The sequence below is a fragment of the Eumetopias jubatus genome, unplaced genomic scaffold (assembly GCF_037043125.1).
Source record: "Eumetopias jubatus isolate StellerSeaLion01/CBP00866 unplaced genomic scaffold, mEumJub1_p1.0 scaffold_12, whole genome shotgun sequence".
Taxonomy (NCBI): Eukaryota; Metazoa; Chordata; class Mammalia; order Carnivora; family Otariidae; genus Eumetopias; species Eumetopias jubatus.
The window spans coordinates 28,972,497-28,994,699 of record NW_028274818.1 but is presented as its reverse complement, the minus strand read 5'-3'; the positions used below and the strand labels follow the sequence as shown (position 1 = coordinate 28,994,699).

Sequence of the window (22,203 nt, the reverse complement as noted above, 5' to 3'; positions counted from 1 at the left end):
CTTCCCAAGGCCAGGGGGCTGTGTCCAGGAACACCATTTTCCTCTTTCTGCTGGTGCAGGACCGTCTCCTTGGCAGCCTGCTGTCTCTGTTAGAAGCCCATCTTCCCTGGGGAGACCTGACCTGGCAGCCTCAGCAGTAGAAGCTCCAAGAGAGGGTCGGGGAGAGCTAACCCACATCTGCTGTGACCTGACACCACCAGCAGAGCTATTCCTTTAGGATGGGAGGCTCTGGGACAAGAAGGGCCTAACAGGTCATCGGGTCCTTCCTCCCATCACTATCAGAGTCCCCTGTACTCCCCTGTACCCCCAAGTCTGGATCCCAGGATGATTCATTATTCACAGAGGTTTATTCCCAGGGACGTGTCCGCAGGAAGCGTCTGGGAGAAGGTGGACACTGGCTGTGAGCCACAGTGAGTGGCATCACCTGGTAAATGGGGGTGCTGTCATCATTGGTTTTATTCTCTGTGGACCAGGCCCCTCTCCTGCTCAAAACAGTCCATTATTGGTTGTCATGGAGCCCACCAGGAGGACGTTGCAAGGTCACCTGAATCAGGGCCTAGGAGTCAACTGAAACGCTCATTTCTTCCCTCTTCTCTCCCCTGTGTGTGTCTCTCTGTGCACTGAGGTTCTCTGCTTGCGGTCAACACCATGGACACATGGGTCCCCACCACCCAGAGAGGCTCACTGTCAGGGCTACTATGTTTGGAGCAGATGAGGTGAGGTTGCACCAACGGTTGCAGCCTGGCGCCGAGATGCATCACACCTTAGAAGCAGGGCACCTGGGAGCCCCACTGCTGCTGCTGTACCCCTGTGCATTGGAGGGGGGAGGTGTTCTCAAAAAAGGGCTGGAACTCCCATCGTCCCAATACTCTTCCGTGGCTCCTAGGTACCTTTGCATGGTACATAAGAACTCCCAAGAGCTGTCCCAGCTCCACCCCCACCCCCAGTTTCCCCACACTGCTCCCACATCCCTGTCTTTCTGTGCTCTTCCTGCCTACAAAAAGCAGAGGAAGGAGGAAGCCGTGCTGCGTCCCAAACCAGTCCTTCTGGCTCCCAGTCTCAGGCGTTCCTCTATCCCTGGTTGCCATGCGTTTTGTGGGTAATGTTGTTGCTGGGTTTCAAATCTCTCCTGATGTAATCCAGAGTTGTTGTTTTTCTTCCTTTCCCTGTAGTTCTTCTGTGATTAGACAAATCCAGAAGGCTTATTGCCCAGGGAGGAGTATAGAAAAGGGAATGATGTAAAGAAGCTTCCACCCAACAGGAGGAGATATGAGAAACCCCTTCTGTGGCCTGGGAGAGGGAGCAGGGCAGGGAGACATGAAAGTCCTACCCTTCCCCCACCTTCAGGTTCCAGACAAGGGAGGGAAGAAGAGCAAGTTGGGGCTGTGAACACGCAGAGAGGTTTGGTGGGGATCCCCATGCAGGAGTCTTGCTCTTAGCTTCTTAGCATATAGGCCAGAAAATGGCAAGCCCGTCGGGAAAGCCAAGTCCCCATGGGGCCACATATGAAAAGGGACAGGGCAGCATATTTGAATGACCGAGGGGGTTATCTAGAGAGATGGTCCTGTGCTCTTGCCCCCTGGCTCCTCACCACCTTTATGAGGCATGCGGGACACCCAGAAGGTCCTGCCAAAGGATCTGAGAGTCTGGACTGAAAGACATGCCAAGGAGTCACGGCTGCAGTGGGCAAAGCAGCCAAAAGGCAGCAGGGTGGTGCACCCAGGCTGGGATGGAGTTTTTGTCATGGCCAGGACTCAGGGCATCTTCAGGGCCAGTGGGAGCTGGCATAGGATAGGATCTGGCCAGCAAGGGAGACGGCCACGCTCCTCGGGAGCAACCCCAGGGCTTGGCCTCAGACAGGACAGATGGAGCTGCAAACTGAAGGCAGAGGGCAGTGTGCACACCTCACTCTCCAGGATCTCAAAGGTGCCACCGGGGCACCCTTGAAATGGACAGGATCAGCCCTGGGAGATGGGGAATTTTGATTTTGAATGGTTCACTCCCCCAGATAACTGTGAATGAATACAAAAGACCTTATTCTAAATTAGCACCCCAGTTACCTTAAATGGGCAGTTCGGTTTGTTTTCTGTTAGAGATTTTCCACCATCATCAAAATCTGAAAGGGGGCCCGGGAATTCCATGGGATCAGATATAAAACAATAAGCTAATTTACTTGTTTCCCCTTTTTGCACATTTGAGTATATTCTGTACACGTTACACATTGGCAAACCTACACCTTCATACCTAGAAACTAAGAACGCTCCTCCTCAGGGTCAGAGATCCTAAAGGCTTGGAGCATGGTGCAGAGCGGCTCTGGCTTTGTACAGGACTGGGCTGGGCATCGCAGCTCGGTCAGGGATCTTCCATGGCCCCGGCTCTGGCTCACAGTGGGCTGCTATTCCATGGCCAGTTGGGGTGAATAATGCTTCTCCTATTGTCAGACCAATGATGACGGTATAATCAGCACAAACAGCAATTAGGGTAATTGTTCTGTTTAGACATAACCAGACTTCACTGCATGGGTTCGGGAGAGAGTTGACACCTGGAAGCCTCTCCGAGGGCTGCATACTGCTGCTTCTGGCTTGTCACGGCGCCCACCCTACAAGGTGCTCGTGCTAGGGTAGGGGGGGATGCAGAGGTGGGATGCAGAGAGGAAAAGCTGCTGCCGGGGGAAGTCCCGTTATCTAGGCCTGGGAGACGTGGGTAGGAGCCCTGAGCACGCCCCCAGCATCCAGTGGCACTGTGGTACCTGCTGCCCGCTTACACCCACAAACCACATCACCATGGAGACCGACCGCTGCTCTCGCCAAACCCACGCACCTTCAGGCGGCAGGCAGTTTCCCAAGGGAAATGAAATGCAGATCCCCCTGACCTGAGCCAACTGGCCTCCCTCCCGCCCAAACCCCCCACCTCCAGGCCTCACTCAGGTCCCCCAGCAGTTCCAAGTGGAGACATGTGCACTGTCTGGGGATCTGGAAGAGCAGCGCAGTAGGGAAGCAGAGGAGCCTGGGTGGGACCTTCCCTCAGCGCAGTAGGGAAGCAGAGGAGCCTGGGTGGGACCTGTGGAGACTTTGAGGACTAGCTGGACATTTTATCATGACCTGGCAGGTTGGACTCCAGGATAAGAGGGGAAAGAACAGGGTGGAAGTAGCAGACTCCCCCCTGATTATTCCCAACTTGTAAATGAGAGCAGGGTCGAGAGGAGGAAGGATGGCCCAGTGCCTTCTTTGTGCGGCTCTTCCATGCTCTTATTTCTCTCAAAGATCTTCTTTTATTTCATCTTTATAACAAGCCTGTGAGGGAGGTACTTCCCCCCATTTCACAGGCTCAGATAAATGAAGCGTTCACCTAAGAGGTCCTTAGCTGTGACAAGTACTGGTCTTGAGCCAAGTCGCTTGGCTCCAAATATCAAGTCTTAATCAGAGTTTTGGTGATCTTTTAAAAAAACATTTATTTGTACATCGCTTTAGAGCCTATCAGGTGCTCTTGTACCAAACAGGGAGTCTTGTTCTTCAAACAGCACCCTAGGGAACACAGTAACAGAGACGGTGGCATTTGGCAGACCATGGTTGAGTGAGCTGTCCTGAGACTTGTTACGTCAAGTGTGGTCTGAGACCCCACAGCGTCAGCATCGCCTGGTTCCTTGCTAGCAATGCAGGGAGTCAGGCCCCACCCCGGACCTGCTGAATCAGAATCTGCATTTTAACAAGATCCCTAGGTGATTCAGTGCACATTAAGATTTGAGAAGTACTGACTGTGAGCATCTACTCCAACCCCCTCATTTTACAAGCAGGGAAACTGAAACCCAGCGAGGGCAAATAGCTTGTCCAAAGTCACACAGCAAGTTGGTGGCCAAGCCAGGCCCAGAACTCTGCCTTGTACCAGGTACAGTGAGGTAGTGAAGAAGGGCAGTGCATGCCCTTTCTACCTCACCGTCCATCTTGTCAGGCCCCACTCAGTTCCCACTGCTCACAAAGCTGGGGAGACGGGCTTAGCCCCACTCTGACCATCTCAAAGAAGGTACAGTGAATCCTGAGGACTTTTCTGGAAGGAAAAAAAAAAAAGCTAAGCTTCTTGTTGAAGCCTGGTAGACATAACCAAGGAGGGAGCCAGATGGACCTTCAGAAACAAGTTCTTGCCCAGTAGCCCGGCGCTGGTTCTCTTCCTCAGCAGGACCTCAATTTACCCATCTCAAAAAGGAGTATCAGGGGGCTTCCCCAGGCTCAGAAAACTGCCCGAGCTTTCAGAATGAAAGCCCTGTGGAAAGACAAAGTCCCATTATGTCTTCTTGTGTTTAATTGTGGCTGTGTTGCGTTGACTGCCTAAAGACACCCCATTAAGTGGGAAGTATGAAAATGATGGGCCGCCAGGGCCGAGAGGTTGGCAGTTATTAGAGGCTGGGCCCTTCTGACTTCCTGGCAGAGGTGTAACTGGTTTCATGAATTCCTCCTGGGGGAGAGGTGACGTCGTCCGAGGCCGCTTCTCTTTTCCCAGAGCCGCTGGTGCATCAGTCTGTCCTGGGCATGGAGTGAAACCAAACCCAAAGTCGGCGGCACGGGGGGCAGAGCCGAGGGATGAGAGGCCGGCTGTCCGGTGCTGACTGGGAGACAGCCGGTCCTTGCCTGGTACCATTGCTGAGGGACTGTGTCATTCCAGTGTGTTCCCCGCCCCACTGCGTGGCCCAGGGCTGGTCCTGGGTCTCACATACCCACCGAGCCACGTGCTGAGTGGGCTTGCTGAGAGGGGCTGACAGCTCATGTCAGGTGACTGACAGAGTTTCGAGTTAGTGTCTGTTTCCTAGGGCAGCCACGCGAATCACCGCAAACAACAGAAATGTATTCCCCACAGTTCTGGAAGCCAGAAATCCAGAATCAAGGTGGTTCCTTCCGGAGGCTCTGAGAGAGAATCCATTCCACACCTACTCTAGGCTCTGGCGTTCCTTGGCTGTGGCAACGTCACTCCAGGCTCTGCCTCTGTCTTCACGTGGCCTTGTCCTCTTGTGTCCCAAAGCTCCCCTGCCTTTCTCTTGGAAGGACACTTGTCATTGGATTTAGGGCTTCACCTACATCTAGGATGATCTCATCTCAAGATTCTTTACCTAATGACATCTGCAGGGACCCTTTTTCCAAGTCAGGTCACATTCACGGGTCCTAGAATTTAGAACATGGACATAGCTTCTTGTGGGGAGGCTACCATTCAACCTACCACAGTGTCCCCCAAAGACTATACTTCAGCAGCTTTTCTCCACCCCAGAACGGTCTTGTGGTATGTGTGGTGTGGTATGGAGGAAAAGCACTGGTTTGGGCTCGTAGGAAGGACCTCTGAGACTCAGCTCTGCCACACACCAGCAGCAGCTCTGGGAAAGTCCTCTATGAGCCTCAGTCTTGTCATCTTTACAATGGGATGACAACAGGGCTGAATATTCCTCTCAACGAATGGACAGGCAGATCCCAAGAGGCAAAAGACAGAAAACCACTTTGCAGAGAACTAGTTAGATGTGAAGCATTATCATAATCCCACTTGCAAACAGATGAGAGCAGATGCAAAACCCAGCCACGCCAGCAAGTAATCAGAAGTATTCACTCTTTTTGAGTCATCGCATGATTTCCCTTTGCCACACTAAGAGCAAAAACTCTTTGTCCTGGACTACAAAGTTGGCTTCCACAGTTCTGTGCTGTCCATTATTGCCTGTTTTCCAGAAGGTCTCCAAGTTCTGTCTCTGCTGTCACATTGCCCACCCTCCCCAGGCCCATCTTCATCCCTAGCCCCAGGGCTGGAGTGTAAACAGGGGCTCAGAAGCCACCGGGGGAGTCCTGCACTGACCCCTCATGCCAACCCAAGCCCAGTGATTCCTGCTTGGCTGACCAATTTCCAAGACCAGGAAGGGGCAGGGTGTGGAAGAAAGAGTCCTCTGTCATAGAGGCCCCTCGGGGTCTTTCTTGGGGCAAGAGGGGCTCGCAGGGCAGCCCGTCAAGGCCCAAGACTGGCAGGTGCAAAGCATGTCTATAGGCCCCTTGGAAAGGAGTGAGGGGTACAGATTCCCCCAGCCTGGCCACCCTGCCCCATCACCTTTGGCAACTGTGGCAGCCAGTGGAGAGCTAAGACCAGAGACAGCTGGAGGGTCCAGGTGCCATGTGACCAACCCCACAATTCCTCAAGAGCGCTTTGCCAAAATGGGCCCAGGCCCAGCCCCAACTCCAGCAGGGCCCAAAGTAAAGGCCTCTGGAATGATAGGACCTGGAAAGAGGGCAGGGGTAGTTGGGAGCAGAAAAGTGACGAAAGGGGTGTCTGGTCACAGGGATGTGGAAACAGAGCACACAGATGGAATGTAGATCAACAGGACAAATGTTTGCTGAGCCATTGCAATATTCAGGGCCCTACAGGAGGCTTGCTGGTGATGCAAAGAGCTTACAGTGTTCCCCTGGGGGAAAGCATGCTGTGCTAAGTGGCACAAGAGAGGTACAAATTATACCAAAAGTTGGGGGAGGGACAGGAGGACTTTCAGCTCAGAACATCTGGGGAGTCAGTGGGGGGAAGGTGGGAACATCTGAGATGGGCTAGGTGGGCAGGATGACAAGGGGACTGAATGGGCAGAGATGAAAGAACAGCCTGCCAGGCAGAGGGAGCTAGCATAAAGTGACCCATCGTGGCTCCAAACTCAGATCTAGTTGGTGGCAGCCTACAGATCTGGGAAGCGCCTGAAGCCCAGAGCCCTACTGTGCACAGATCTGGGAGGCACCTGGCCCACTGTTTGTGATTGGTGCTCCTAATAAGAAGAAAGCTGGGCTGGGGTGTTCTCAGGAGGCCTTGGCCATGGCAATGGGGCAATGCAGACAGGAGGCTCTGCCACTCAACAGGTCCTTAGCCTGGCCCAGGGCCCCGGAGCATCATGGCTCCCCTCAGTGCCCAACCACGGCCTGGCAGGCTGCTGGCCCAGCAGCTCGGAGCAGAAACACTGTCGGGGTGCCACCTGCCCTGGGTGTGGCTGCCCTGTCTGCAGGCGTGGGCGGGTGACTCATTAAATTACCATCGAGGCTGTGCAGAGCTGGGGTTGGGGCTGGGCCCGTGCCTGTGAGGCAGAGACGGGGAGAGCACAGCTGCCCAGCTCTTTGGGCACACACCCCACGCGGCTGCCTGCTTCGTGGCTCCCACAGCCTTTCCCTGGGCTGCTGGCCCGCCCCCCAAACGCTAGTGCTTCTTCCATCTGAGCTGCAGGTGTGGCACCTCCAGGAACTGCCGCCTCCTGGGCTCCTCTCCTGCCTTGGCTTCCCTTCAAACCCCAGGCCTATCTCCCAACCCCCTACCGCCATCCTCCCCCAAAGGGAGGAGGGCACCGTGCCCCCGACCCAGACACCCAGGGCTTCACAGGGCCATGTCGCCGTGCCTCTCTGCACTCGGCTGCCTCTTCTGACAAATCAAGGAGCTAAACCAGATGGTCTCCGCGGTCCCCTCCACCTCTGAGGTTCTGATGTTTCCAGGGGCAATCATGACAGAGCCCCGTTGTATGTAGACAGCAGTACTGGGCCGGAAGGGGAGGAGAGACAGGGATGATGCGAGAGAGGTCAAACAGCACCTGGCAGGGGGCATGGCCCAGCTCCCAGAAGAGGGAGGAATGTGTGAGGCTCCGAGGTTGAGGAGGAGAGGCCCATGCTGGGAAGTGGGTAACAGTGTCAAGTGGAGAGCAGAAGGAGGGCAGTCAGATGAAAGGCCAGAGGCACTACGGCAGGAAGGAAGGCTGTGTTAGATAGCTTATATAGGTTTATGGTCCCCGGAACTCTGGGGGGTCGGTGTGACTAACCTAATGTTACAAATGAAGAAACTGAGGTACTGAGAGAGGCGAAGTAGCTTGTTTAAGGTCACACAGGAGCGGTAGCAATGCTGGGGTGCAAAACTTGTTCTGCTCACTCCACAGCCCCTTTCTTGTTGCCCCCGGGTGCCTCCCCGGGAAGGCCCTGGGGTCTGCGCTCAAGTGGCTTCTGCTCAGGCAGAGAGCCAAGGGTTTCCCGGGATCCTGAGGCTGGGGCTCAAGCCCAGAGCCGGAGTCCTGCCGAGGGTTTGCACAACAGCACTGCTGACCTGGGGGGAGGGGACAGATGGAAAGGCAGGTCCCGCGGATGCTGGTATCGAGAGCGCACAACTAGAATTTTGGGTTGGCAGGGGGCGGGTGGGGGGGATGCAGAGGCAATCTAGTGCTGACAGCAGACAGTTGGGACACTGCCGTGTTATTCATCACCTTCCCTCCCGCTCTCGCCGCGGCTCCACCCACCCCGCCCAGAGAGACTAGAAGGGCAGCTCTGAGACAGTGGGTCTGGCCTGTCGGGGAGCCCTGGGTGCACACCCCGGCCTCGCCCCGTAGCTGGCCAGCCCCGCCGGCCTTGGACTCATCCAGGCCCAGCTCTGCCAGCCTCCGCACCAGACCCCCCCCCCCCCCCGCTCTCTCATCTCCTGTTGCCAAGCCCTTCCTGCTCATCTTCCTCCAGAGCAGAGCAGCATTGCTATGAATGGGCACAGGCCACCCCTCCGGTCCAGGCCTTCATGGGTGGGACGATCCAGAGTCATGTGCTCTGCTCTTCCAATCAGGGTGCTTGCCAAAGGGCTTGGGGAGTGGCCTCTGCTGTTCCCATCCTTCCATTTTCCCTGTATCCCTGTCCAGGGCTGGGAGGCTCTCTGTGCACCCTCTGTACCTTCCAGGCACAATGGTCCTGTGCAACGGACCTGCTGCAGGCACCCCCGGCTAGGGTGTCCTAAGGTCACACCAGGAGGCAGGCAGAGAGTCTGGCGCATTCTTGATGAGTTCACTACAGAGTTTCACCCATTCAGATGCTTGGGAAGATGGCTTCCTGGATGGGGTTCTCCCGAGATGGCCAGGACAGGGCAAAGGGGTGAACACATTCTGACTTCCTGAAGTAAACTTCCCTTAGGTGGTGAGAAAGGCAGTTTCCCTGTGCTCTCTCAGAGCTCAGCGCCGTGGCTCAGGGGCTGCGCATGCATTCCCCAGAGTATCCCTACCCGCGCAAGATGAGGACAAAAGGTCCTAAGAGAAACTGGCCTTTAGAAAAAAGCAAAGGCTTGACCTGGGTGCACTGAGTCTAAGTTATCCAAGAGACCCAGTGAAGAACTTGCTCTGGAGCAAGAAGGGAAATTCAGTTCAACGAGACAAACATCCACTGAGTACCCACGTGTACCAGCGATGTGGACAGTGGGGAGAGAGAGACAAATAGCACACACAGCCCTTCCCTCAGGCTGCCCAGAGTCACGCAGGCAGGTGAAAACGGTGACGAGGGACAGGAGTTTTAGCACAGGTAGGCACCAGGTACAAAGGGTCCCAGGGGAGGGTATTGAATTTAATTTGGGAAGTCCTCAGTAGGGAGCAATAGATGGACATGTTGACAAGTGGCAGGAAGGCAGGAAGTGGGAGTGTCTTGTCACCTCCTTGGTTGAAGTCTCTCAATGGCCTCTTATCCCTCTCAGAATAAAATTCAAACCCAGACAGAGGTCTGGAAGCTCCAGCATGATCCTGTGCTGTCCCACACAGGGGCTGCTAGTGACACGTGGCTATCAGGCATTTGAAACACGGCTGGTGTGTCTGAAGAACTGAATTTCTCATTTCATTTCATTTTAACGGATTTAAATAGCCTGCACAGATAGAGAACGTTTCCCTCATCCCAGCAAGTTGTAAGGGACAGCACAGCCCACCTGCCTCCGCGTCCCTCTTGTGAGCACCTCCTCTCCCTCCCCATACTGGGCCACACTGGTCTGTCGGATCCGAGAACATGCCAGGCTTACAGCCTTTACACCCAAGGTCCCCTCTGCCTGGAGCGCCATCCCCCCACTCCTGATATGGGCAGCTTCTCTCATGCTTCAGGGCTCAACCCAAGCACCCCTCTCTATTCTGCGCCAGCCTGTCATTCGTGTCCCTCACAACACTTAGTATCATTTGTCATCATTTTGCCAGCTCATTCACGAGTTTACTCTTTGTCTACTCCCTTAGAACAGAAGCCCAGAGGGAGCAGGACCCAGAATTTTTTCCTCGTTGTGTTCCCAGGGACGGGCATGGCGTATAGCCCATTTGGCCACTCAGCACCTACGTGAGTGACTGGCTGAGAGGGCCCCACGCAGAGAAAGTAGCATGTGTGCAAAGGCAGAGGCAGGTTTCTGCGCGGGGCAAGTCGGTGGAGGGCTGGTAGGGAAACAAAATAAGGGAGACTATTTAAAGATTGGGGAGGTGGCAGCGTGGTTCATCAGGGGAGGTTATAAGGTGCCTGAGTTAGGTAACCACTGAGGAGCCTGCTAGCTGGCCAAAGGAACTCAGCTCGGAAAGGCTAGACAGCAGGGAACTGGCCCCTTGGGCACCGTCGCTGTCCATGAAGTCCGAAGGTGCCTGGAACAGGGGCCCGTTACAGAAGAACGGGGCTAGATAAGGTGACACCATGATGGCAAGCTTACGGGCCCATAAAGGAAGGTTAACTCTTCCAACTCCCTAGGGGTATCTGCATCAGTTTGGGATAGAGGGGGAAGCGGTCCAGTCACCTGGGCGGCGGGGTGGGCCAGAAGCAGTAGGAGCCTCAGAGGCCTCCTCTTAGGCTTCAGCTGGCCCAGCCAACCCCTCCTCCTCCCATCTCTAGATTGTAAGTTCTACAAAGGCAGGGCTTTGTCTTCTTCACCACGGGAGCCTCCATGCCTGGGACAAGGCCTGTCACATAGTAGATGTTCAATAAAGACTTGTAGAGGGGCGCCTGGGTGGCTCAAGCGGTTAAGTGTCTGACCCTTGATATCAGCTCAGGTCTAGGTCTCAGAGTTGTGAGTTCAAGCCAGGCTGGGCCTGGAGCCTACTTAAAAATACATACATACATACATACATACATACACATATACTTGTTGAATAAATAAATCCGTATTCTATTTTTTAAATGAATGAAACTTGAGGTCACAGGATGTTTTACCTCCAAGGGCATTGGAAGCCCTGAATGTCGGAAGTGAAATCTGGGTCACGGGTAGTGCTGGAGGGAAGGCAGCAAAGAGAGTTAGAACCCCATTCGTGCTCATTCATTCTAACACCTTTGAGGATGGAAATTTCCTCATCTTGTTTCAGAATCAAATCAAAATTATCTTCCTTCAAGATGCTTTTCCCAAACCACCCCATACCCTCTAAACTCAAATTAACCCCTACCCCTTAGAATTTTTTCATCATCTAAAAATGTCACCTGCAAGCATTTCAGAGCTCAGCTCACATGACAGAGTCTCACTGACATCTGTCCTTCGCCTTCGTCTCTGGCCTGGTTCTGAGGCAGGACCCCACATGGGGTGGGGTTCAGGCAGGCAGAAGAGAGAGGTGATGGAAAAAGCTCTGTCCTGCTGACGCAAAACCATGCACTTGAGCCCCAAACCAATCTTTCCAGCCTGAATATACCTTGCGCATCTTGGGCCAGAATGTGTGACTGACGCTCTTCCTTTCCTTCTCCCCAGTGGGAAGTCAGACCTGGGTCCAAAGCAAGGCTTCACCACTGACTTAACCTTTCTGAGTGTGTTTCCACTTCTGCAAAATAATACCTCCTCGGGGGTTACGGGGAGGATTACATCAGAAAATATATGCCAAGTGGACCTGCTCTCGGCTCTGCAGATTTTCGCAGTCTCTCTGTCCACTGCCAGGCTTCCCTTCACTCTGACGTGGGGTAGGGGAGACAAAGAAAATGTCCAGAGGAGCTGGTTCAAGATTCTCCTGCCTTACATAGCCCCATGATTGACATCAGAATCCCAGAGTGTTAGGGCAAGGGCGGATTGGGTGAGCTATCAATCTACCTGCACTCTTTACAGATTTGGTGCCAGGCCAGAGGCAGGGACTTGTCTGGCATCATGAAGCTAGTTAGTGACCCAGCTGGAACCAGTAGCCAGGAGGCCTGACTTCCATGCCAGATGATGGAAATAGATCCTGTTAAAAGATTGATCCATGGAAGGCTTTTGAGTCCTCTTCCCTGTCACAGGGAAATCATGAGGAGGCAGCCCGGCACTGCCATGGGGTGCCCAGACTCTGGACCCTGGGTGCCTGTGTTTGGCCCTGTCTCTGCCTATTACCAGCTAGGGGGCCCCACCGAGCCTCAGTTTCCTCACTTGAAAAAGACCGATGATGGCCCTGATACTGATACCCACTGTGTAGGCTCACTGTAAGGATTCAGATGAGATGGTCATGCAAAGGGCCCAGAACCGTGCCTGGCTTATAGGCTTGCTGCTTGTAGGAGCACAGCAAATGTCAGATATTGCTATCAGTATATCAAAATAATGTCAATATCAAAATAATAGAGAAGTATAGAGAAAAAACTGAACTTCATATCTGGAAACAATTTTAAAGATGATCAGTTTCGACTTCCAGGGGATAAGTATGGCCTTTCATAACAACATAGGCTGTGCCAATCACCTGCTGCAGGGCCCTTCCACATGCTAGAGGTAGCAAACTTATCATTATTTAAAGACATAATTAACATTTATTATAGCTAGCATATTAGGTTTTAGATAGGCCAAATGCGTGATACAATGGAGTTGTATTTTTATGTGCTGTCATGTATACTTTATAGTACATTGGGGCCCTTATATAATCCATGAGCACTGCACTTTAATGCCCGTTTTATAGGACTTTTATAAGGGAGGTCAGATAGTGTGGAGGGAAGAGCAGTGACCCAGGAGTTACCAGGCCTGATTAGAATGAAGGCTTTGCCACATAGTAACTGGGTGACCGTGGGCAAGCTACCCCCTCTCATCAGAAAAATTCAGACACTGGGCTGGATGATGTCTAAGAATCCATCCAGCCCTGACAGTCTATGGCTGGAAGCAGAATCTTAAAATTGTAAGTGATGATAAAGGTGTATGGGTGTTGAACCTCTGTATCTATGACATATTGTTGGTCACATCTCTGATTTATTTGATGCTAAGTTCTTAGGAACACAACGCTCAATTATAAAACTATTTCTATTGGAAACTATGACCTGCTTTACAATATTCTGCCCTGCACGTGACTACCCCATGCATTATGGGGAGAAGGAGGGGCTCCCTGCTTATAACACCCACTTCTCAGGAAATGAGCAAGTGACCTTCATGAGGTCGCTGAGACTGTCACTCAATTTTGCAATCCTTCATCCTATAATTCCTAACAAGCATAGACTCTGATGGTCCCTTCCTCTGCAGATCAGAAGGGCAAACTAAAAATGAAGTATGTGAGCTGTGAGCGTCAAATACAAAGGACAGCTAAAGGGACAGCTGTGAGAGTATAACACTGCTGGAGGACTCCCCAAAACTAAGGAGCTGATGGACTGCGCCGCTACACAGTTCAGAAATGGTGTCCAGAAGGAGAATCCTAAGTCATCAAGAAATGCGTGAATTCTGTGACCATCTTTTGCTTGAGGAGGAAAGGCAGGGTGTTATGTCTTTTAGAAAGAGTTCCATCAACATGGTTTTGAAAATTATCAGCTCCTGGTGTGAGCTACCTTCGTGCCTGGGACCACACTCCATGGACATCACTATACATGTGTCCCCAGGGGTTTGTGTGTCTAGGAGAATGCACGCAGAAGTCCTAGAATAGTAAGTCCCTAGTAGGGTAGTTTTATGGGGCAGGCAGCCTTTCAGGTTTCCAGGAAGGATCTGAGTAGGATACAAAGTAGACTTAATTTACCTTAAGTTGGCTAGCTTTCATTCATTCGTCCATTCAAAAATGGTTTTTTATTGAGCCCCTAATATGTGCCAGTACCATTTTACAGGCTAAGTCTGCAGTTTCAGAGAGAATCCCCTGTTCACATGGCGTTTTCCTCTGGCATGCCCACACATGACAGGTGTACTAGTGTGCGGTCTTGTATCTCCAGTCTGGTCCTTGGGACTTCATGCCCCCCGCCTCCCCCGTCCTCTGAGGGGGAAGCTGCCTTCGAGTAGAATGGTTGTCCCCATAGGATTGAGTACTCCCTTTGGACAGGGGCTGTGCTTCAGCGCAAAGCCTGGGAGCCCTCCTCCACGGGGCTGGTCTCTGCCATGACCTCAGGACAGAAGAAGGTAGATTTCTGGCTCTCCCGGGGGGGCCTGGTCAAGAAAGGCTCCTTTTTCCTCGAGAGAAGTCTCCCTGGGTTCCTGAGCTGAGCACATACTTTCTCCATGAGCGAGCAGGGCCAGGACAGAGGGGCGTCTCCCTGGGGCCTCACCTCCTGCACGTCACGGGGGGAGGGAAGCGAGAGAAAGGAGCGGAGGGCCCGGAGACGCCGAGGTCCCACACTCGGGCCTCGCAGCCCTGCCCCCCAGGAGCGCTCGCTCGCGCAGCGGCAGCGCCCTGCAGCTCTGCACCCGCGGCGGCGGCGGCGGCGGCGGCGCGCGGCCAGTGCAGTGGGTGGTGCAGGGCAGGGGTGGTATATCCAGTCTGACCGAGGGCGGGCCTCGCCAGTGCCAGCACGGGGACGAGCCGGGGCGGAGGCGCCAGGAGCCGCCGCCGGGAGCCTCACCAGGACCACTCACTCTATGGCCCTCGGGAGCCGCTGAGCACAGCAGAGCCAGCAGAGCCTCAGCCGCCCGCCCGCCGCCCCTCGCCGCCCCTCGCCGCCCCTCTCGGCTCTCGCAGGCCCGGCCCGCGCCTCCCGCCGCCATGAACCACTCGCCGCTCAAGACCGCCTTGGCGTACGAATGCTTCCCGGACCAGGACAACTCGACGCTGGCTTTGCCTTCGGACCAAAAGATGAAGACGGGCACGTCGGGCAGGCAGCGCGTGCAGGAGCAGGTGATGATGACCGTCAAGCGGCAGAAGTCCAAGTCTTCCCAGTCGTCCACCCTGAGCCACTCCAACCGAGGTAAAGTTTCGGCGCCCCGCGCGACCCATGAGCTCCGGCCCCGCGCCTCTCGGCCACGCGGCGGGGACCGAAGGTGGCGCGCCTCCCGGAGCTGCGGGGAGGCGAGCGAGCGCGGCGTCTGCGCCGCCGGTCCGACGGGGTGCGGCGGCGGCGGGCGAGCGGCTGGCGCGAGCCCCAGGCTGGGGACGCGAAGGCGGGCTCGCGCGGCGGGGCGAGGGGGCCACGGCCAGGGGCGTCTCTCCGGCGCGCCGAGGTTGAGCATCGCCCGCGGGCCCGTGGACCCGGCACCCAGAGCCCGGGAGGCTTTCTTCCCCAAACTGCTCCCGGAACAGCCCCCGCCTCTCGGTCTCCCCAAGGCTGTGGGTCCCCCTCAACTCCCCGCGGTGGCGCCAACGGCAGGAAGCCAGGTAGCCGGCGCCCAGGCCGGCAGATTCCCTGTCCAGGTGGGACCAGTGCGTGGCCGCCGTGCCGGGCGAGGGAGTCACGGTGACGGGAGTTGGGGCTCAGGAGAGGCGCTGCGGGACGGGGGACCAGGCCTTGGAACGCCGCAGCGCGTTAGCAGGAGCCTCACACCCGGAAGAGGCAAGTCTGGTTGGAAGGTCACCCCAGGACCAGTGCGCGCCCTGAGGCTCCCCGAGGCCCGGGAAGGGCGGCTGCGGATGCCCTCTTTGCTCAGTAGCTACTGCAGAAGCTTTCTTTCCCACCGGATTCTCCCTACTTCACTTGGCTTTACTTTACATGTGTCAGGAGGAGGGTAGTAAATGAGGTTGTCAAGGCTGGACATCCCAGAAGGCGCCCAGGGCTGAGCCCTCATGGTGAGCACTTGTCCAGTTCAGGTGTTCAGCCTGACCGGCCATCAGCGGGCTGTCCCCACTAGCGGTGCTGAGGTCCCCCAAGCAGGGAGCATGTGTGTGTGTGTCCTAGGACCCCTGAAACTCAAGGAGGAAGGTACAATATCTGACGGGGGCATTTGTGGAGAATTTTTAGACCACATACTTTAATACAAAAGATTCCTAGTAAGAATTACACACAAACCAGCAAACTCTCTGTTTACTGGTTTAGTTAAACTTAGTAAATGCTAATAAAGATTCTTCAGACTGCAAACCAGTACTGGTCAACCAAGACTGATTTATGGAGTCAGGCCTCTAAGAGAGAGTAAGGGGAGCGGGGGATAGTAAAGAGGAAGGAGGCAAAGGAGACAGATAGACCCCTGCCCATCTCCCGCCACACACACACACACACACACACACGCGCGCGCGCACACACACACACATGCACACGTGCGCGCGCGTGCTGGCTCACATTTCCTACTCCAGCTTGGTCTCTTTCCCTCTCTCTCTCATTCCTGAGCGGCCCCTGTGTAGAGCTGAGGGAGGGAAAATGGCTGGCTGAGGACTTCCCTGCACCCCAAACCTAAAGGTCTTTGCTGCTGTGCGTGCCCTTTGCCCTGGCCTGGACTCCTGGTTCCTCTCCTGCCTGACTTCCACTCAAGGTCGTACCGACTCCAGAGCATTTGCTTCCTCTTTTATTTGGTGCTTCGGTAGCTGCTTACTAGCCTTTTTTGGAAGTAGATTTGGGATGATTAAAAAAAAAAAAGTCCCCATTTCTGGGCACAGCCCAGTCACAGCTCAAGGCAACCTACTCCCGGCACAAGACTTAGCTGTCCCTCTCCCACTCCCATGCCATCCCTGGCCTGAGCTCCAGGCTCACAGCTCCAGAAAAGTCTCAAAAATCCCCGGTGCCCCAAATACCCCTTCTCCTTCCTAGCTATGGGGATGCGGGCGAGTGTCTGTCATCAGGCAGTGCTCTGTTTCTGACCTTGCCCCTTGTGGGTAACATCTGCTCAGTGGGATCTCCTTCTCTCCATCCCAAGATCCTCCAGGGGACTTCAGCCAGGTGAGGGTTGACTTCCTTGGCTGATGCACACCTCTCCAGAAACAGGCTTCTCCAAGGACTGACCCTGTAGGTGTGTCCCCTCTGCCCTCAGCTCTGGTGAGGTTCCCACAGGGGCAGTTTCCCCAGAGGCATCCTAGGTGGAAGAGGCGGTTGGGTCACTTGGAGCTGGTGTTTCTGGTTTATCTGGCTTTGTTTTCATCAGATTTCCCCCTTCTCTTCATCAGAACCGCCCAAGCATTCCCTATTTGCTCAGTGGCCATTCCTACTACATTTGCTCTCTCTTTTTGTGTTGGTTTATACCCCATGCACCTGCTCTGGTTGCTGGGAGGAGCGAGCTGGCAGTTGTGGAAGGACCATACCCTGGGTCATTGCCTTAACCCGCCCCCCGCCCCAGACACACTGGAATCCTCCTTCAAGAGGGAAGAGTCAAATTCTCTAGGGTGTTTGGTTCCCTTGGGGCCCCTAAATCCCACCAGGGCTCCCCGGGTTAAGAACGCCCGCCCCAGAGAAGGCCAGCCACACCTCACAGGTTGCCTGGCAGGCAGCCACCACTCCTTGTACCCCGTGAAGGACAGCCAGGAATCGGCCACAGGTGATTCCAGCAATAGAATTGGCTTTTCTCCAGAGTCTGCCCCCAAGAAGGTTCTCCTCTGTCTTGTCGGTGAGGGGGCATTGAGCCACCAAGGGTTCAGAGAGGAGCCCCGTGGAAGGAGCCTGACGCTCCATACCTATTTCCACCCATGCCTTCCCCCAAACACAGCAGATGAGATAGATGCCTCGCCCTGGTCAGGATGTCCTCAGGGAGGGAGGAGGGGGCTCTGGGGTCTGCAGACCCTGCAGGAGGAGGCTGCTCTGAACCTGCCTCCCCATCTGGGTCTTTTTCTGAACTGGCCGCTAAGTATTGCTCTCCTGTGCTTCCAGAGTGTCCTTGTGTGTGTGTGGCAGGGTGTCTTCTCAGACTGTGTGGGTAGCAGGAGGAAACCCAGAGGATGGTGCTGCTCAGCCAAAGATCTTTGCTAGGGAGACTTGACCTGCCTGAGGCAGGAAAGTCCCTGCAGGTGCTCATCATGAGCTGCCCTGTTGGGGGGTCAAGGGCTAGTGCATCAGTTAGGAAGCCCAAAGGGAATGCTTTTCCACATTCAGGTTCTTTTGAACTTCATTTGGAACCTCTTCCTAAAGCTTAACTCGAATCTTATTTGGTCCCACTTCAACATCACCATGAATATACATCCCACACAGTCTAATGACACCAACTTTCTTTTTCGTATCGCTTCTCGTTCCAGAGAAATCCCAACACTAACAGCGTCATTGTCCTTATTTGTCTCACTACCTGCTTAGACATCTGTGATTTTTTAGTTTCAACCTTCTCCTTTCTTTTCAGAACTACCATTTCCTATCTAACATGGCCAAACCTGGATTTCTCCCTGGTCGGAGATAGGTTTGGGGCCATGCTGGGCTAGGGAAGGTGCCTGTTCCCCACTTTGTCATCCTGCATCTATCCCTCGCAGGGCAGTTACTACTTGAGGCCGTCCTAGGGGGCAGCCTTGTACTGCCTTGGTCCCCCGTGCCGTGCACAGGTGAAGGTCCCTGCCTCAGGACCCCGCCTTCGTTGGCATTTCTGTATTTGCGTTTGGCTGTGTCTCAGCATGAACCTCGGCCCGTGTGAGGTTCTGCTCTTTCTAGTCTCTTGAAAGTTGTCCTTTCCTGACCACAGTCCACAAACAGACATCACTCCTGGCATTGTTTTCTCGGGAACAAAGCTGGCATGGGAGAGGGTAAAGTGTGTCTGAGCTTTAACTTTTTCCAGCAGCAAACGTCCTAATTAAACTTCAAATGAACCAATTCCTGTTTCTTTACGATGTATCTTGTCTTGAAGCTGAGGTTTTACCAGAATTTCCGTGTGCCTGTTACAACACATACAAAAATGCCAAGTATTCCAGAATGTTTCACAGCAAATGCTGTTTCCCCGGACCCTGCTTCTTTGCTAAGTTCATTGGCACAGGTTTAAAAAAGAAAAAGGAAAAAGAAACAAATTTTTCTCCCCACACACCAAATTATAAATATCAATAAGCTATTTGTTCCCGGTCTAAAAATCTGGAAACTACTTCTGCCAGGGGGTATGACCCCTAGAAGGTATGTGATATTTGGACAAAATAAGATGGAAGAATGTTAGATATCCTCATGTGAAGTTCTTTACAGGCGCGCACTGCACACATGCGCACACACGTATACACATGTGTACCCGCACCCCTGCACATACACACCTGTAGCATGCTTGCACACACACACCCAACCTTGCAGTTTGCGCTAGTGCAGGAGTCCAGCCTGGTGTCAGGTATGTGTTCTACCTGGATTGATTGCTGGCTGGTGTGTGATCTTGGGTAAGTCACTGCCTCTCTCTGGGCCTCTGCAACTGTACAAGATCAGATTAGATCATCTCCAAAGTGTGCTATGATGGTAACCATCTCTGGAAATAGATCACATCACTCCCTATCTCTGCAGACCATTCCCCAGACTGTCTGTAGCTGTCCTACAAAAAGACTCTTCCCCTCAATGAGTGTCCATCAAGGTTTCCCTCTTGTAAACATCCTAACATACCAAAAGCCATCCACTCTGCTGCTCTCAAACCTGGCTGCACGTTGAAATCATCTGGGAATTTTAAAAAATGCAAATGCCTGCGTCCTACCCCCAGAGATTCTGATTTAGTGAGTTATGGGGGACAGTACAGGCATTAGGACACTTAAAGTCTCCTAGGCAGTTCTGATGTGCAACTAAGTTAAGGAATCATTGTTCTGGTCCCCATCTTTCACTCACACTTAGACCCGGCATGAGGATCGCCCTCATGAGATGCACACACATGTACATACACACACAAACATACACACACATGCACGAAGACCGATAGACATCTAATATGGTAATCGCTGATGACAATATTTTAGTCTGGATCCCCAGGCAGGTGGCTGTGTCCTGTTCTGACCTTTGTCCGCACGAATCTACCACCCTGCCCCCATGCCGGCCCTGTTCCCACAAGACGTTCCCACCCTCTACCCAGTCCTTGGGTTTAGTGGTGGCTAGGAACAGACGATCAGGACGAGAAGCGGGGCTCCCAGCAGAGCTGGGAGGGAAAGGAGCGAACACAGGCTGGAGCAGCATCTCTGTTCTGTACACATGCCCAGGAGAAGGGTGAGAACCACACCAAAGTGCCTAGTGAGGTTGTGCTGAACTCCTTGCCCTCCTCAGGCATGGAAGCTTCCAGATAGGAATGTCCACAGTGCTCCCAGCTGGCCTGGGCAGAAGGAAATGGGAGGATATCTGGCCATTCCCCTCCCTTGGGCACCTGAACGTTCCCACGGGCACTGCTCCTGCCCAATCTTGACCATCTCGGAGGGACATCATCCCAGAAGTATCTTCAGGCAGTTCTTCCTAGTACCTCATTTAAATTCTTCTTGCTATGGGCCTAGCCTTACTGAGCACCACGGGTGGAAGAGATTTCAGGGGGTGAAATAAAAGCATTGTCAGGGCTGAAAGATAATGAGCTTCCTCTCCCAAATGTTTTTTGCTGAGGAGCAGATGGGCTTTACTTCAGTGTAGAAGCCAGAAGAGACATGGGCCTTATGGGACGCAGATCAAGCAATAGACACACATCCAGTGCAGCATGCCCTGTGACAGCCCTCCTGACTAGCAAAGGAGAGGGATCTGGGGGAAGGAGGGAGTGGAGGAGAGGGGTTTCAGATGACCTCTGTCCCTGCGGGCAGCCTGTTCATCAGGCAGGCGGAAGTCATGAGTGCGTTGTCCAGGTAGACCCTGGTCCTGGGATCAGGAGTGGGGTGGGGATCTAGTGTAAACAGAAGAGCTCTTGCTTCAGGGAGTTCCCAGCCCCCTTGCTTTCTGTGAGAGAGGCCCGTAAGTACATGTGCATGTGCACACACACACATGCACACACACACATACACACCCGTGTACAGAAGCCGCACTCCATGGAACACACAAGCCAGCAAGAAGTGGATAGGGAAGCTGGCCAGAAAGCTGACATGGTTACACTAGAGGGCTTGGAGTGCCCAGAGCTGGGTGGGGTCACCTCTAGAAGAAGCTGATTTTTGTGCAAGGTTTTGAATGCCGGGAGAGGGTTTGGCTGAGAAGAAGAGAAAGAATGTTTCAGGTGCGGTGGGTGTGACCGATTTGAAAGCTTGGAAGGTGCAACAGGATGAGTCATCCCTGCCAAGGTTTGCCCGTCCCCCTTGGAGAGAGCAGTCCATGTATCCTAACAAAGAAGCTGCCTCCCTTTTCAAAGCTTTGGTGGGCGAGATAGCTTCGCTGCCCCTGTGACACAAGAGAGAATCAGATAATCATCTCAGGCAGCAAAGGGAAGCAGCATCCAGGGATACTGATGATCAGAGGGGTGGATTTTTTGAGATGGGTTTACACCCTGAAACCCTGACACAGATGAGACAAGCTGTGCGGACAGAGCTGCTGGAATTGATCGTACGCTGGAGGAAGCAATATGTTCTCAGAGACATTTGCTCTTTGCCCTCGGGGTTCTGTGGGTGGGCTTGTGCCTCCTGGGGACAATGCCCAAGTTGGGCTGGCAGCCAGCTCCACTGAGAAGCCCACGCTTTGCTTCTGGCATGCTCACCCTTCTGGAGGAAACAGTGGGAATGCAGGTGCTCAGCTACGAAAGTAGGGGTGATTCTGTGGGGTGAGCTGGGTGCTGGGATCACCTCCCCTTACCACCCCCGACAGCAAGGATCCTCCTCAAGGAGGTGGCTGTGCCTGCTCTCGAGCTGCTCTCAGATCCTCTGTCTCCCTGGATTACCCCACCCATCAGGGACCTCTTTGGATGGGAGGAGGGCCTGGTTGAGTAGCCTTCCAGGACCCTGGTCCCATGCTGCAGTTTGGGGGATGTGGAGCCTCCAGACACCTAAGCACCTCCACCATGAGGGGTGAACTGCTTGACAAAAAAGGCCCGCTCAGTCCAGGTTTGGCCCACCCCAGCCAGAGCCACGCCCTGCGCCCAAAATCCCAGGGAAAGAAGAGACATGATGCTTGCTTCAGTGAGTGCCCGAAGTACATGATGGTGGACACTGGCACAGTCATGAGATGGAGAACTGACTGCACCTGACTGTGCCCCTGTTCTGAGGAGGCAGTTAGCCAGGGGTGATGGGACCAGGTGGAGTTAATCAGGAAAGGCTCCCTAGAAATGAGTTGTGAAGAAGTCGGGGGACTCGATAGAGAAGGGAAAGCTGTCAGAGCTATTACCATCACTCTCACTGAGAACCCCCATGTTCTTGCTGTTGAACCTGACTTTCCAAGGGTCATGTGTACCAGCCAGACACCCTAGGGTCAGGAGAAGGGAGCCCCACTCTTATTAATAGAGCTCACCTCACCTCCTACCTGCATGTCTTTGGTCATCGGGCACAATGCAAAGTGTGACCTCAAGTAGGTAACTTCTCTGGACTCCTTCTCTACCTCAGAACCTTGACCCCAAGTGCAG

At 53.9% G+C, this 22,203-nt stretch overlaps 1 protein-coding gene across 1 annotated transcript in view; it reads left to right on the top strand.

The window, feature by feature from the left end:
• The first annotated feature begins 14,611 nt into the window (after positions 1 to 14,611).
• PKP1 (plakophilin 1) overlaps positions 14,612 to 22,203 on the top strand; it is a 45,699-nt gene continuing 38,107 nt past the window's right edge. The window contains exon 1 of the mRNA XM_028120344.2: positions 14,612 to 14,813. Coding sequence (XP_027976145.1) covers positions 14,612 to 14,813 — 202 coding nt within the window. The remainder of the gene's footprint in view (positions 14,814 to 22,203) is intronic.